The following is a 16,592-nucleotide window of genomic DNA, read 5'->3' as shown; positions in this document are numbered from 1 at the left end:
TGTGTCAACATAATACTGTGGAAAATGGAAACCAGCAGTTGGCGAACCCTTACCAGAAAAGCTCCATAGCTCCTTTAAGTGATTGCCGCTGCCCCTCTCACCACCTCCTCCATTTATTCTGAAAACCCTCTGATTAGATGCAGTTCTTTGGGGAATCCCTGTGTGGCTTGCCCTTGGTCAGCTCCAGTGTTATTATCCATCAGACCTGAGATCAGCTGACTCCACTTTGTGTGTCTCTGGGCTGGAGTCACGTGAGCCATCACCGCGGTAACAGGGAACAGCTGACTCGCACAGCATCATGAGGCTTTGAAACACACATCACAAGACGGAGAACTGACCGCCAGCAGAAGGCCTGTCTGAAAGGCAAACAGGGCCATTTTGTGTCTATGCCAGTTCAGTGTCTGCCTGGAGTAGCACAGAGGAGCAGTGTTGTTAGACAAAATCTACTTGTTTCACCTTTTATCCAGGTTATGATGGTATTCCCTCATGATTTGCTTATTGAAAGTTTTATTTTGGTTGATGCATGCGTATTGAAGTCACTCTGACCTGTTTGAGTGCTTAGAAAAATTCAGTTTTCACCGCCCATATTTCAGTCCTCTCTCAAATTCTAATACTCTTACAAATGTGCACAGTGAACAGAATAATGTTTATTTTTCTTGTAAATTTACTCACAAAATACTTGGAACTACATTATTTATGTATAGGGCGATACCAAGTAGAGTTGCACATTATATTGCAATCAACTCGCAAATGCATCAACTCAAATTGCAATGGAATTGCAAAAGCTGTAATTATCAGTTTTTTTTCTTAAACACCAATGGTACATGTACCACTGATGGTATCAGACTGTATATATAAATGGACATAGCTAACCTGCTAGCTGCTGTGCTCCAAATAGTAAGTGATCACGGGTATGCTTCCAGCTCCATCGATTCTTGCTCCAATTCTACATTGGAAAATTGTTGCTTCTCTCTCTGTAACTGCTACTGTCAGGCTTGTCATTTTGGTATTAAAATGTTAATGTTAATATTAACCTCCTTTACATGATCCTGCATCACTCTGGCTAGCATTACCAACAGGTTTGACTGACAATGTTGATAAGCGCCGGCTCCCTCTCTGGATTGGCTCTTTGGTTGTTATGATACTCGTGGTCGAAATTCCAAATATGGAACTTGTGATATCACACTTCGTCTACTTCCTTATACAGTCTGAGTTGTACGTGAGCTCCTTCAGTTTGCGGGTTTGCCTCATTTAGAGTTAATTTTATTCACTTTTTTGTCCTCCTATGGATCATTTCTTGTTTAGAACTTCAGTGGAAATAATGCAGTCCACTTTTACACCTGATTAGGCCTGGAATAGTACTGTGATACACCAGGTTTAGATCTGGTGGTACTCAGAAAGCCAAATCTTTTCTTTGGTGGTACCTGGTGTGAAAAGTTTGAGAGACACTTTAGATGGTAGAATGCCCTCTGCAAAGAACTACATCCTGTCTTTTATAGATTTTTTTATATGTATCTGTAGTTTAGACAAACATGTTCTGAAATGCATTACATTAGTTTATCACTTCATATTCCAGTCTTCTTTCAAATATTAATGCTCCTGGTGTTGTAAACCTACTTTTTAAACACATATTGCAATACTTGACTGAAATATCACAATTCGATATTTTTCTCTCCAAAATTGTGCATCGCTCATACCGACTTGTTTGTATATTCTTGCCCTTGAAACTCCTCTTAAAAGCATTTCTGAAAACCATAAAAGTCCCTCTCCTGTGTCTGATCTTGTCCAGCTACATTTTTCTTTCCTCGTCTCTTTTCAGCATGGGGCTCGATTCAACAAGTCTGAACTCCTGTGCTGCAATTAGTTCCATGGATGTCATCTTGTGTAATTGTTACAAAATAAATAGTTATGTCGGTAGGAAACAGGGCAGGGCTGAGTGAACAGAAGATAGTTTGACTAGAGGAAAATCACTGGGCTGATAACCAAATGAGAAGCGTGCATTTGAATGGGAACTAAATGTACAGCTTGGTTTGTATAGTAAAGCAACTGAAGTTATCATAAGTTCTACTGTTACTTCAAAATAATAATAATAAAGTACTGAAAGGCACTGTACCTGATTTTTACTGTCTTAAAAACGTGAAAAACAGAGGTTATTTCTCACTTACCATATGCATTCAGAGCATCCTTATTCACCGTAATTTTCCACTACGTTTTTCAAAGGCCGGCGCGTGACTGTAATGCTAACAACTCGCATGCTAACCGTGCCGTTCTTGATTCTTGGACAATATGCGGCTACTACTTCCACTACCTAATGTTGTTTTCTCATCACAACCTTACCTGGAGTTGTGTTTTGTTTCATTCACACATGTTTAACACACAAACCCTGCATATTTAGGCTGTGCTCTTTGGTCAAACTGACAACACTCTGTTCCACCTTGTGATGTCATGTGGTAATGCAGGAAGTGCTCCACTGTTTTCCATGCATCTTCACTAGAATCTTTTGTATGATTTTAGCCCTGGAATTGCCCATCTCTGCTACCTTTGACCTTTACTTCAGCAGTTAACTTGAAATCTACTGCTTCACAACTTCACTATGTGGAACAGAGCATTTTGAGCTCTGGGGATGTAGACGGACTAATGATAAAGGGTTACTCAAACATGTGCGATCAAACAAAACACAACTCCAGGTCTGTTTTTAAGGATGTAAAAACATTTTAACATGACGTAAGCTCACAAGAGTCTGTTTTGTATAATATATGACCTTTACCCACATACCTACAGTTATATTCTAATTACTACTTAATGTCAAACAGTGTCTATTCAAAGAAAACAAAAAGCGTTAACCTATCCATAAGGGGTCAAAAGATACAGCATTTACTCTCCTGCATACGCTGTTTATACTTTTGCTTTGGCTCAAAAATAGCATCACCACCATCACAGATCAAACCACTTATACGACCAGCACTTGTTTGGTCTTGGGATGATCTACTATCTCTCTCTTCTCCCTATTTCCAAACACTCCCAGACACTTGCTCAAGCAGACAGCAGATAAAGATTGCCGACTTTGTTTTATTCACGATGCAATAACAGATTGTAAAATGCAGCAGTTGTTACAAGGCGGCCGCTGGTGTCTTCATGGTTTGTGGTAGAAGGTAAATAATCCCACACCTAAACTCCAGGTCCACGCCTCATACCTGAGTCACACATGTCCCACAGCGCTCCATTATAAAAGGTACTACATAGAACAGGGAGGGGAACGTGTCAAAAGGATTTTCAAAGTTGATCCAAGACTGCACAATATTGGGAAAGCCATACATATATGGCTGTTAAGTAGTGCAATACTGATATTATTACAATTTTAAAGCAGACCTATTATGCAAAATGGCCTCTTTAGAGCTTTTGTTTCCCCTTCTCATTTCCCCTCTCGAAGTTGTATTTGGAGTGATTCGTGCATTTTTGAGCAGTCTTATTTTCAAGATATTGCCACTTAACCGCTGTTTTCACCTCCACTGGCATACGCCCACTGCTCTGTACTTACTTTGTTCTCCAATTTTATTTTCTTAATCAGTGATGTGTGTAGGACTTTGGTACAAATCGATAGCGTGATGTGCACCTGTCTGTCAGACAAATTCAGTTGTCAGTTGTTTTTTGTGATGAGGTTTAGGACGACATCTGCTCCTATTTGGCACCGCATTTTTCTAGTACGGATGTTGGCGGACTCGTTTCTTTTATTAAGTCGTTTTAGATCAATATTGTGATGATCCACGGGTGTCATAGATTATAACTATATAGCAAACACTATAGGTCCTCTTTAATATATGTATGCTGATTTGAGTTTATATATGCATGCCTTATGTTGCGTGACACATCCAGACTGATATGAGACTGTATTTTTTACACAAATGGATATCAGGCTGGTCACCACTCCCTCCGCCCCGCCTTGAGCCAAGCTCTAACACCAGCAATCTGATTTGTTTATTTCACTGCAGTTTTAGAGTTTACTGCCTGTGATATTTTTTTCCTCATAAGCATTTGTTTTGATACAGATGGATCATGCTTGCCTCTGATTGGCTAATGTATTGCCATTTTTGCAATGTAATCTGCAGCACTTGATATGGCATGTTCAAGCAAACTTTATTCACTGAAAAACACCTCTCAAACTGGGAACAAGGCTGACTGGTGGTAGTGAGGTGTTTTCAAAGTTCCGATTTTGTTTCAATGTGGCTCGGGGCTAGACCTTATGTAATCCTGGTTTAGTCTTGGTTTGAATCTAATTTAATTCATGTATGGGCATTATTCATTCACTCATGAGTCATCCTCTTCTGTGGTAAGCTTAACTACCTTAGCCTAGAGCCAGATTTGAAGTGGCAGCTGTCAGAAAGGATAACCACTCTGCCACAGTAACACAGGGAGGACATACACGCTCTACTCAGCGAGATCAGGAGTCTAACACCCAACTTCCTTACACGCAATGGTGTCAAATCTCATAACAATGTTGACCTGTTTAATTTTCCTGAACGTCTGATAAAATGAAAGTTGGATAAGCGCTTACAGGAAGTCGTGGGAGGTATATTTGATCAGGCGTGGCACTGCGACATCACTTCCTGTTCCCTCCTCTTCCTTATCTCTTTAGATGTTTTTCATTTTTTCATCATTTCTTTTTGGCTGGTGACTCAGCGCTGTGGGCCGCATGGCCGATGAGTCATTTTGTTCTTGTTGGAGTGAGAGAACAAACTCCAGGAGGCAGCCCGCACAGCTCCGGACTTCATACGAGACACAGCCAGGCAGGGGCAGTTACAAAGCTCAAGGGATGGTGAAGATGGAAAAGCTCAGCAGATGTAAAGGCATTTTTATAGCATAGGTTATAAAAAGCTTGTAAAGGCTTCACTTGACGGTGTTGTATGCCAGACAGGAAATGGCACAACTCAATACAGTTTGGCAGTGATGACAAAAATTAATATCTCGTTATCTAAGCCTGTCATGATAATTACTATATCGATTTATCTTTCCATACACGATACATGGGACAATAATTTTTGGGGGTTAGTATTTATCGTGGGTATGTTCTTTGTACTAGTTTTAATTTTGGGTATTTTTTTTTTCTTTTTTTGCAGGATGATAAGATTTGAGCTTTAGAAAGTTGAAATACGATGTCCACAGCTAGGCCAACAAATTGATCTTAAATTAAAGTAACAATCAGACATGAACTTTTCCGTTTTTAATTAATAATAATAATAATAATAATAATAACAGAAAAATGTAAAATATTCAGATTTTTGCAATTTATTCTGCAGCAATATGTTTTACTGGGATATAAAACAATTAGCTGCAGGTTTGCGTAAATATACAGCCATTTAATGCTTTTCTGTTTCCATTTTGACTCATCAATCTGTTCAAAAAAGGCACAAAGACAATCAGGAAGCACCAAAAAAATATCTGTATCAAATTGTAATATTGGCCAATACGTTATTGGAGAATCTATACTGGATGATACCCCTACTGAAATTGCTCATCCCTACTTCTAGGACTGCATTCTCCTATTTATTTATTGCAGCTCATGTGTTTTAACAGTATTGTACATTCAGAATTGTTTTTGGGGATAATTCTGCTTTATGGTGTAGTTTCAATATTATCGTTTACTTATATATATTTGCAGCAATATGTCACACTTGACAAACAATTGTTTTTTCAGGACAGCCTAGCATTATCTCAACCTCAAATCATCTTTTTAATCAAGAACAACACATGAGGAATGTGCTCAAATGTGCCTGTACATGTCTTTGTGAAGGTTCAAGTCCAGCAGAAAAAGTGATTTTGAGGTCATTTGTTTTGAATATAGACGATATACAAAATTAGAATATTGAGTATATCTCTTGCGATATTATCCATTTTTTGATATGCATTTCCCACCCGTACAACTTTAGAATAAACATTTTTTTTATCTGAATTGAAACTAAAACTTCTTTCGTTTTATTTACTTCTCTCGCTCTGCTCCACTGGCTCTGCTCCACTGGCTCTGCTCCACTGGCTCTGCTCCACTGGCTCTGCTCCACTGGCTCTGCTCCACTGGCTCTGCTCCACTGGCTCTGCCCCTGTCTTCTCCTCTGGCTCAGTACCCTCTGGCCCTGTTCCTGTCTGCTCCTCTGGCTCTCCTCCTTTGGCTCTGCTCTTGTCTGCTCCTCTGGATCTTCTTCAGTCTGGTCTTCTGACTCCACTTCTCTGGCTCTGCTCCTCTCTGCCCCTCTGACTCTGCTCCTCTGGCTCTGCTCTTCTCTGCCCCTCTGACTCTGCTCCTCTGACTCTGCTCCTCTGGCTCTGCTCCTCTGGCTCTGCTCCTCTCTGCCCCTCTGACTCTGCTCCTCTGACTCTGCTCCTCTGACTCTGCTCCTCTGACTCTGCTCCTCTGTCTCTGCTCCTCTCTGCCCCTCTGACTCTGCTCCTCTGACACTGCTCCTCTGTCTCTGCTCCTCTGGCTCTGCTCCTCTCTGCCCCTCTGACTCTGCTCCTCTGACTCTGCTCCTCTGTCTCTGCTCCTCTGGCTCTGCTCCTCTCTGCCCCTCTGACTCTGCTCCTCTGACTCTGCTCCTCTGACTCTGCTGCTCTGACTCTGCTGCTCTGACTCTGCTCCTCTGGCTCTGCTCCTCTCTGCCCCTCTGACTCTGCTCCTCTGGCTCTGCTCCTGTCTGTTCCTCTGGCTCTGCTCCTGCCTGCCCCTTCTCTTCGCTCCTGCGTTCTCCTCTTGCTAGTAAATGTATGCATTATAATAAAATCAAGTACAAAACTACCAATTTCATCTCCTTTGCTATCCACTTGTCTTCTCCTTCTCACGTTCTCAATCAAACGTTCCAGCTTTTCACACGAGCGCAGTGCTTCTGAGCGGCGTCCTCCAGAAGGCGTCCACAGAGCATCTTTTATGTGAGCAAGCGTTGGACAGAAGGCCACTGTGGATCCATGTCTCCTCCTCACACTCCGTCTGGGTCAACATTTGTGCCCCCCCCTCCAAATGTCACGCAGATCTGAGCCGCAGAACTCTAAATACCATCTCTTTTTAGTCAGCAGACAACGGCTACTATGGAAAAATGTGTACTGTTTCTACTACTGTACTACTATAACTACTACTGTTACTACTAATATAACTACTACTTTTACTCCTACTACTACTATAACTACTACTGTTATTACTACTGCTGTTGCTGTTATGACTGCTACTCCCACTCCTATTCAAATCTGAGCAGCAAAACTCTAAATGCCAGCTTTGTATTGTAGTTATTTGGTAACGGCTATGGGAAAGTGTGTACTATCATCGCTACTACTACTATTGCTGCTACTACTATTTCTCCTTCCAAATCTGAGAAGCAAAACATTAATGGCTACTATGGGAAAAGTGTACTCCTACTACTATTACCATCACTACTACCATTATGCCAGGACACTACTACTACTACTTCTACTACTGCTACTTTTACTACTACTGTTACTACTGTTACTACCACCACCACTAACACCCCTACTACCACAACTACTACGGCTACTACCACCGCTATTACCTCCGCTACAAGTACCACTAATACCACCACTACTACTGCCACCACCGCTACTACTACCTCGTCCACTATTAAAAATTTGCAAATCCCCGTGTTAGTGGTTATCCAAAATTTGTGGGTTAGACTTGTCATTATTTGTGGTACTGTACATACTGTGCCTTTTTATGGGGTAGTGGCTTGATTTGTGTTTGTTCACACTCCATACTGTGTGAATAGGTGTGTTTTGTGAGAGATTAGTCAAACAATCTGCATTCTCTGCATCACAGCACTGGCCAAATAGCAAAATCTACAACAACATTCATGTTTCATAGGTCTGATGGGGCTAATTTTATGTTTCCAGTTACCCAGTTTCTAAATATTTCAGAAATACTTTAAGAAATTGTAATAGTAAGTAGCAGAACACATTTAAAAAAGTCATTGTTGTGTTTGTTTTGTTATTGGTGCATTTACCCTTGAAACTAAAGAGAACTAGTCTAGGTTGACCTGGGGGCAGTGTCTTGGGACTGGTTTCTAGTTTGGCATTTAATTAAAGTAACATTGGAATTTTGTTTTTTTTACCCCCAAAGGAGCGACGAAAGAGATCGGAACCGCGCTGACCCGGATGTGTATGAGGCACCGAAGCATCGAGTCCAAACTCAAACTGTTTACAACGTAAGGAACACATTTTTACCAGTTTATTAATGCCAGTGGTTCTGATATTTTAAATGTAATTATTTAATGTCATGGATTATGCAAAGATTTGTTTTTTTCTCGAGTCCATGGTTTTGGAAGGTGTGACTTTTTGTGTTTGGCTTAAATATGGTTCAGTTTTTTACCAAAGCACTTTTCTCCTTTTTAATCAATGACCAAAGAACTGTTTTTAGAGTGTTTGGTCTCCACTATAAGAAAATAACTTCAAGAGGGGTTATTACACTTCTAGGGGGTATTCATTTCTAACACAGAACATATATATCACCATGCTACCTTTTATTGTTTTGAAATATTCTCCACCCTGAGTCACTCCTCCATTAGAGCACCATTACAATACAATCAGTGTGCATCCTGCTAATGAAACTACTTCACATTGTATCAGGTTTGGAAAATGGCTGTGTGCGAGCATGGGTGATGTAAGGTTGTGGGCTGTGTATTGGACAGGCTCGTACAGCTAAGGACGGTTCAAAAAGTGATTGGGGAGAGATTGCTAAATTACTCAAACATGCATGGATGACAAAAAAAACTCTTCAGGCATGTTTTTGTTGAGGGAACAACATTATAAACATTGTTGAAGCTCCAACAAGTCAATTTTGCGTAATACCCCCTTTAATATTCAGTAACTATTGTGCATATTTTTGATGTGCTACTTACAACACCCTGTATTTAACTTTAAGCATGAGCAAGACCTATACTAAATGCTCAAAATTACATCAAATTTGAAGCTTATGTTATTTGGATATTGTTGAAATATATAGTACTATAGCTCTATGGACTTGGAGCACATATAAGTGTCAGTACCTGTATTTCGCCCATATGTGTACATTCCTATCCTTACTGTGCCTCACTTGAATGGCATGACAGTGATCCATGTTTAGATACTTGTAAAGCAGTACCTGACAGGCCTGACTCTGTAGTAGTACATGAAGTATCATCTCTGTGTAATCTCCCAGTGACAGGGCAGGGCTGCTGTGAGAGGAGATGACAGTGTGGGAACGGAACGGCACACTTTGATCCAAAACAAGAAGGAGCAGTCATATGTTAAAGGCGCACTGTGTAACTTTTCTTAATGGCGATGGTTGATTTTCATAGAATGTTCGATAGTATGACTTTAAACTTTTATAACTTGCTTTTCTTCAGGTACAGGTTATTGCTAAAAACCTGTATCCTTTAGTTGTGAACATTCTAACTATTCACTGTTATGAATTTATAAGAGTATTTGACAACTCTCGAAGACCAAAAGGGAGTTTGGATATGAAAGTGAAGCTAACAACAAGCTAACAAGTGCATGCTAACACACACTTATTGGACAGTAAAACACTTTATAGTTGGATCTAGATAGCATGCAGCAGACATATTTTGACCTTGAGAGCTGTTTATACAATATATTTGTGCTGGGGCAAGACCGATTTCACCCAAACACATAGGAAACAAATCAGATACAGGGCCTTCAAGTAAGGTGTAGTTGACTCCTATGGAATACTTGAAGCAGTCTACGCTCCTCTTACATTTCTCAAAGTACTTTTCTAACAGAATGTGTTTTGTCAGGGCTCTGTCCGAAAGCCTCATCTCTCCTCTGGAGCAGAAGATGGAGGAGTGGAAGAAAGTGGCTAGTCAGCTGGACAAGGACCACGCTAAAGGTACAAGCCTGTTTACTCTGAGGAATGCCAATTAGTTGTTATCTAGTACTATAGGCTCTGCGCATAACAGCACCTGGCTAGCTCCGGTCTCTAGGGGCTATCAGTCTGGCCATTTCCACTCTAATATAATCCCTGTGAGTCAGAGTCGTGTCAAAATCAGTCAGTCCTGACAGATCACACAGTGGCCAGGGAGCTGCAGGTAGATGTCACTTTACAAATGAGGTGAACACTGAAGGACACTTCTGTGTCTACAAATGTGTGCCTTTGTGTGTCTCTGCTAATACTAACTGCTAAAACATTACATCTGACATAACACCACAATTAAATTTAGACTTAGATAAACTTTACAAACTTTACAAACAAGGGAAATTATTTGGACACAGTAGCTCACACATCACAATATAACAACAAAGAGTAAAAATATAAATTGTAATAATATAGTCAAAATAAGTAGCAAGAAAAGCAAAGGACTGGTGTCAAATTAGGTATAATTATACAACTGTAAATGTACAAATAAAAATATAGTTAATAATAATAAATACATTTCTTGTAAAGACTATAGTATTATTTGTAGGGGTAGATTATTTCAGTCTGTGCTGTTTTTTCAATATTTATTACTCTGAAATCAGCATTAGCATTAGCAACGACTTGCGCATACTCATACTTGCTGACCAGGCAAGTATGAGTATGCGTTAAGAAACACACATAAGTTGATTTGGTCCAGTAGTCAAGGAAATCAATAATTTCCCACATATTAGTGTTGTAATATTATTTTTAATATAATGTTTTTGTCTTAATCTTATGTTTTACTCTTTTTATTTCATTCCTGTTCAGAGTACAAAAAGGCTCGAGCTGACATAAAGAAGAAGTCCTCCGACACCATCAAACTGCAGAAGAAAGTCAAGAAAGGTAAGAATATGTCATCTTTTTAGCTCAGAAATGATACCCTGCAGAAAATGTTTCATATGTTTGTATGGGAATAGCTGACCTGGTCCTGACCCCATATTTCACTGCTGTCAGAAATTTCATAATTCCTCGGCTTTGTACTAAACCTCTCAATGAACTTTGGGTTTTTGTTGCTATGCATGCAGAACCCAGGTGCACAATATTCAGTATTCATCTTTTATCCATTAAAAGTGACACATTTTCATTTTGTAATTCTGACTTGGTTTGGTGCATACTACCTGTGATAAATATTTATCATAGTTTTACATGTGTTAAGTGGCAATTTGTGGAATAGAAGTTGAAGTGTGAAGTTCTAAAACAGAATTCCTCTACCTGATGTTGGATGGATGTGTGTGTGTGTGTGTGTGTGTGTGTTATGGTGGTTTAAACTAGGCATAGTATATCACTTATCAGTGATATCTGAAGATTTTCCCAGATAATATTATTGTTCCAATATTGAAAATTTTGACAATATCTGGCACTGATATTTTTTTGTACTGCCCCAGTTTGGGTGAACACTTTTCATTCCCAGTTTGTCCTCTGGGCATCAGAGTTGTCATTTTTACAAAAGCAATACATTAATTTGTAATTCACTATAGTTTAGTTCTAGTGTAGTTCACTATAAGATACATTTGGTCTGTACTATAGATTTTAAAAACTTAATATCAGTTAATATCAGGCCACAATAACAAGACAAATACCAGATATTGGTATAGGCTAAAAAAAGGGGGTGTAACAATTTGGTTTGATCCACGACAGGACCTACAATTGGATTAATCACAATTCACCATGATATGTACAATAAAAAAAATTAAAAAATGTAGTTATTTCAATTTTGGTGACAAAAACTGACAAGTTCTGGGAGATATAGGAAAAAAAAGAATCAAGTTTTTTCCTCCCATATTTCTCAATCTCGATTTTGTTCCATGTTATTGAAAACACAGACAGGTGGACATTTGATATCTCAGATATAGATATTGCAGAGCAGGGAGTCAGGATCACTACAGTTTTATTTTATGTTCATAGGACCAATAATTCCAGAGAAATCCACTTTTAAATTTTGTGGATTTCCCTGGAATTTTTTACATTTGGAATATATTAAACCTAAAAGCATGTGTGTGTTACCCCTATTGGCAGAAACACCTGTGTTATCCTTGCGTTAAAGTAGGTCTTTAAGGTTCACTCAAAAATGTAAAAAAATATAGTCTTTTACTTTCCATAACTTGGATTATAATGATAAGAAGCACCAGAGGAGAGAAAAAAGTGGAAAGAAGGTGAGGAGCTATGGCTGGATCAGGGAGAGGGGAGCGGGGGCAGAACACATTGCAAACATCGAGGCAGAGGGAGAGACTGGTCTTTGGCAATAAAATGGCCTATTCTAGTTATTTCTGGTGCGATTACTTGATGACCACAGCGGCCTAACGTTAAAGAAATAAACATGTTATAATTTATTTTGGTAAAATTGTAACTACTCGGTAATTTAGACACATTTTTGCCTTTCTTAACATTATGGTTGCTAGGCAACAGTATCCAACCCACAAGTAAAATACAACCTTCAGCCAAAACTACTTCCACATAGTCCACATAGGGCAAGGGGGTGGAAAATTATCTACCATTTGTGTTTTAACTTGGTGTCAGATAAGTTTGTACGTTGCCACAGTAATCCCAGCCACTTCCCAGCAGTCACCTGACCGCACCCCCACCTCTCGGGTGTCAGACGGACACACCTGTGGTCGCCATGGTGACTGGAGGACCACAGCGTTTAGAGCTAACTGCACACTCACACCCGAGTGACACCAAACTCTAAACTGTTCAGTGCTAGTCTAGAGTCTGCACCAGGTCTGTCTGACCACTGAGGATCAGACAAAACACAGATGGAAAACATGAGAAATGGTCAAAGCGCAATTTTGGAGCAGTTTAACTATAACTATAAACTATTTTATTCATTTTTTTCCCATTTTATTTGCTGTTTAAACATATTTTTTCCACTATTTTCGGTAAATGAATTATGTATGTAAATATGCATTTATGTATATGTATGTATATATGTATGTATGTATATATAATCTCGCAACTGAGCCTGTGTTGCCAGAGCCTTAACCTGCAAATAAAATAGAGGACACATAAGTTTAGGTAGTGACCATTCAGATCAGAAAGGACATTTTAGATTTAGATCAAATGGATTATAACATTGAAACTGGCAACCCAAATGAGAGAATCGTGTGAGGTTCATTCTGCTTTCTGATTGGACTATCCATCTTGAGAACAAAACCACCAAATTTATCCAATAAATGGGACATCATGTTCAGGGTTTTCAGTGAATACATCAGTATTACAGCTGTTATTAGTAAAATCTTGATTCAACAGAAATGTAATAAAATGAGAATAAAACTATAAAATCAACGCAATGATATAACATCAAGATTCAACAAAGCAGATTAAAAAAGACTTGGACTAAACCAGGTTTAAAAGGAAACCACCCCTGCTTTACATTTCCTAAAATGGTGCTAAACCAGGATTAGGCTAGGAGTTAACCCAGACTAAACAAAAATAAATTATATCTTGTGACAATGCCCACTCAGAAAATTACACTTTCATTTCAGTTTGCCTTTGGCCCTCTAAGACCTAGTTTGGGAATACTACTCAGGCCTAAAGATGGATTTGGTTTGAACTATTCTCTTTGACTCTAAATTTGCCGTGATTACAGAAATAGCCGTGAGTTGGATCCGCCCATAGTAAACAGAGCAGTGACTGATGTGGCTACAACATCTCTGAACATGTTTTCTTCTGCTGCCTCTAAACTGCTGCAGATGTGGACCGCCAATACCAGCATCTGATTGGATAGTATGAGTCATGTGACTAGTCCTTTGTAATGGGCATCTAACAGAAGGCAAGAACTAGTGAGAAGCATTTGTAACTTCTTTTTAGAGATAGGTAGCAGCTGGTGGGACAAGAAAAAGTGTATGAAATAGTTACCTCATATGTAGTCTTAACAGCTTTGTACCTAATTTTTAGTCTTTAAAATGAACTAGTTCTGTTTTCATATTTTTAACAGTTTGCATTGGTTCAAAGTTATTCCTCACTTACATTATGCGTTCCAAGCATCCTAATTATTCATCATGTGTTCATAAGCACTTTACACAGAGCAGAGTGTTGCAATCATGGTAATGCTAACGACAACCAGCATGCTAATATATACTTCCTAATTATTGGTCAATAGAGCGCTTTATAATTAGATGCAGACAGTACACAGCAGACTTATTTTGACCTCAAGAGCTGTTTATACAATATAATCTGTACTGGAGCAAGACCATTTTTGCTCAAACATATGGGAACTATTGGGTACAGGGCCTTTTAAGTATTTAGGGCTGAATAAATCATTGAAATGTGATCAATTTTGCAATTTTAATGATTGTAATTTAAAACTGCAACTGAATATCCAGTTTTAAGCTATAAAACCATTAGACATCTGCAGACATTTTCTAAAAAGGGATGTTATTTATTATTTAGCCGTTAATATAAAAAAAAGTCAAAAATTTGTAGAAATTATTACTGTCAAATGTAAGAAGAAAAAAAAGAACCCAACACCAGGTTCTACTACTAGTACTGCTGCTATCACCATCACCACAACTACAACTACTGTCACTACCACCACGACTACCACTATTACTACCACTATTACTACTATTACTACCACTACTACTACTGCTACTACCACTACTACTCATTATTTTTGTATTAATTTTTTAAATATATTTTTTAAAACCAAACCTATTTTTCTATATTAATTTTTGGAACTTAGACTTTAAAAAATTCCAAATTTAACCCAAAAAAATAATCAAACGTCCTCTGCTAAAGTCTGAACCCTGCTCCAGATGCTTTTACTGTCCTCTCCATTCTTCAAGCTGATCAGTGCAGATAAAACTTTTCTGAATGATTCAAATTCACAGCTCTTCTTGAACACCAAAGTAAAAAAAAAGATTAATACTCGCAATTAGGAATGCACCGATCCAGCTTTTTTTTTTTTCAGTTCTGATACCGATATTGATACTTTGACTTTAAGTATCTGTAGATACCCAATATTTACCCACACCAGTGTAGGGACAGGAAATGGCACTTATTTCCTTAAAACACTGTTAACTTATTACACAAGAGATCCAATTGTGTTAGTTATCTTGCAAGATAACTACCGCTTTGTATGAAGTAAAAGTCAAACATTATTAGATGTTCCAAAATAAGCCTGCAGATACTCTTACATCTTACACTATTACATCCTATTAAAGGTCCAACGCAGATATCAGCTTAATCAATACCCCGGAACCCATACCCGATCCAGGTACTTTTTCAGTATCGCTCCTGGCAATAACTTGGCAATGACCGTTCTTGGCAATGATCTTGGCAATGATCTGCATGATTTTGACCATCACCAGTCCCACAGGTGTTGGTAGTTTTCAGATGCAAGAATGTGATGATGTCATACTCCCAGATGGGGGCAAGAGACAGTTTTTCCCCCACCCAGGCCTTAACAATATGACAAAAAAAAGTCATCACTGATTTTTTTTTCCCTCACTGAATGAAGTGCTTGAAGCTTTGTATGATTAAACATAATTTACAGTTGTTTTATTTTGTCTGCTTAAAACACATAAACTAAAATTCCTGAATCTAAACAATATCAACATTTAACGATACAGCTACTTTGTCAGTATCGGCCTTGGAAATAACTTGTTCATTTTATTTAGTCTTGAATGAATCTAGCTGATCATGTCTTTAGACTAGTGTAAATGTTTGAGAGAGGAGCAGCAGAGGAGAAGGAGGAGATTGTTGTCTGTACTCTGTAATAATAGTGTGAGTAACTTTTCCCTGTGTATCGGACTTGTACTGTGTAATTATGCATCTGCTCACAGTCTGAACAACTGACAACAACTGAGAACAAGCAACACGGACTGCTGCTGAGTCAGGAGAGGAGGGCGGAGTCTGAGCAGAGGCTAAGCTGTGTAATCCTCATATACACTGCTCTTTATTCCAGCTGGTACCATTATAACTCCAGATAGAGCAATGAGATTAAGATGAGATATTTGCCCCTTGGGAAATTCCAGAGTTGCAAGGTGAAGTTCAAGAACAGCAGGAGAATGAGAAGCATGCAATCAAAATGAAGATAAATGACCATTTAAAGACTTAAGAGACATAACCATAGAGTGTATAAAGAAGTGGACTAAGTGAGTGCGATGTCACCCATAGTGTTTAGCTCCAGTCAAATGACACTTATTGAGGCTAGCAGTTATAGCCTGATTTGTCTGTTATTAATGTTCATATCTTGATCTACCAACACAATAGCAAAATAATAATAAAGTGGGTTAATACGTACATTTAAGCATCTCTTGTGTAAGCTTTTAACATGAGGCCATTCTGTCTCTTCTGGTGGTCGTGCTTCATCTGTGCCACAGCTGCCTTGAGACAGATCTGAGACAGATTAAGGGGCCTCTGATCTATGTTATAATGTTGTTTCCTCATCAAAAACATACCTGGAGTTGTTTTGTTTCTTTCACACATGTTTAACACACAAACCCTGCATATTCAGGCTAAGTTCTTCTCTCAAGTGGTAATGTAGGAAGTGCTCCACAGTGTTTTTAAACTCCATACGCCTTCACTAGAATCATCTGGATCATTTCAGCCCTGGAATTGCCCATGTTTAATGAACGAAAGGTAAAAGGTAGCTGTAAACTACCACTTCATTACATCACAAGATGAAACTGAGCTTTTTGAGCTTTGAAGA

General features: G+C 38.8%; 1 protein-coding gene across 1 annotated transcript in view; it reads left to right on the top strand.

Annotated features, from left to right (window-relative positions):
* mtss1 (MTSS I-BAR domain containing 1) overlaps positions 1-16,592 on the top strand; it is a 60,728-nt gene that overhangs the window by 24,450 nt on the left and 19,686 nt on the right. The window contains exons 4-6 of the mRNA XM_033966820.2: positions 8,111-8,195; positions 9,783-9,874; positions 10,709-10,783. Coding sequence (XP_033822711.1) covers positions 8,111-8,195; positions 9,783-9,874; positions 10,709-10,783 — 252 coding nt within the window. The remainder of the gene's footprint in view (positions 1-8,110; positions 8,196-9,782; positions 9,875-10,708; positions 10,784-16,592) is intronic.

The sequence above is a fragment of the Periophthalmus magnuspinnatus genome, chromosome 5 (genome assembly GCF_009829125.3).
Source record: "Periophthalmus magnuspinnatus isolate fPerMag1 chromosome 5, fPerMag1.2.pri, whole genome shotgun sequence".
NCBI classification, from domain to species: Eukaryota; Metazoa; Chordata; class Actinopteri; order Gobiiformes; family Gobiidae; genus Periophthalmus; species Periophthalmus magnuspinnatus.
The sequence above is the reverse complement of the archived record's forward strand: the minus strand, read 5'-3'. Positions and strand labels throughout refer to the sequence as shown.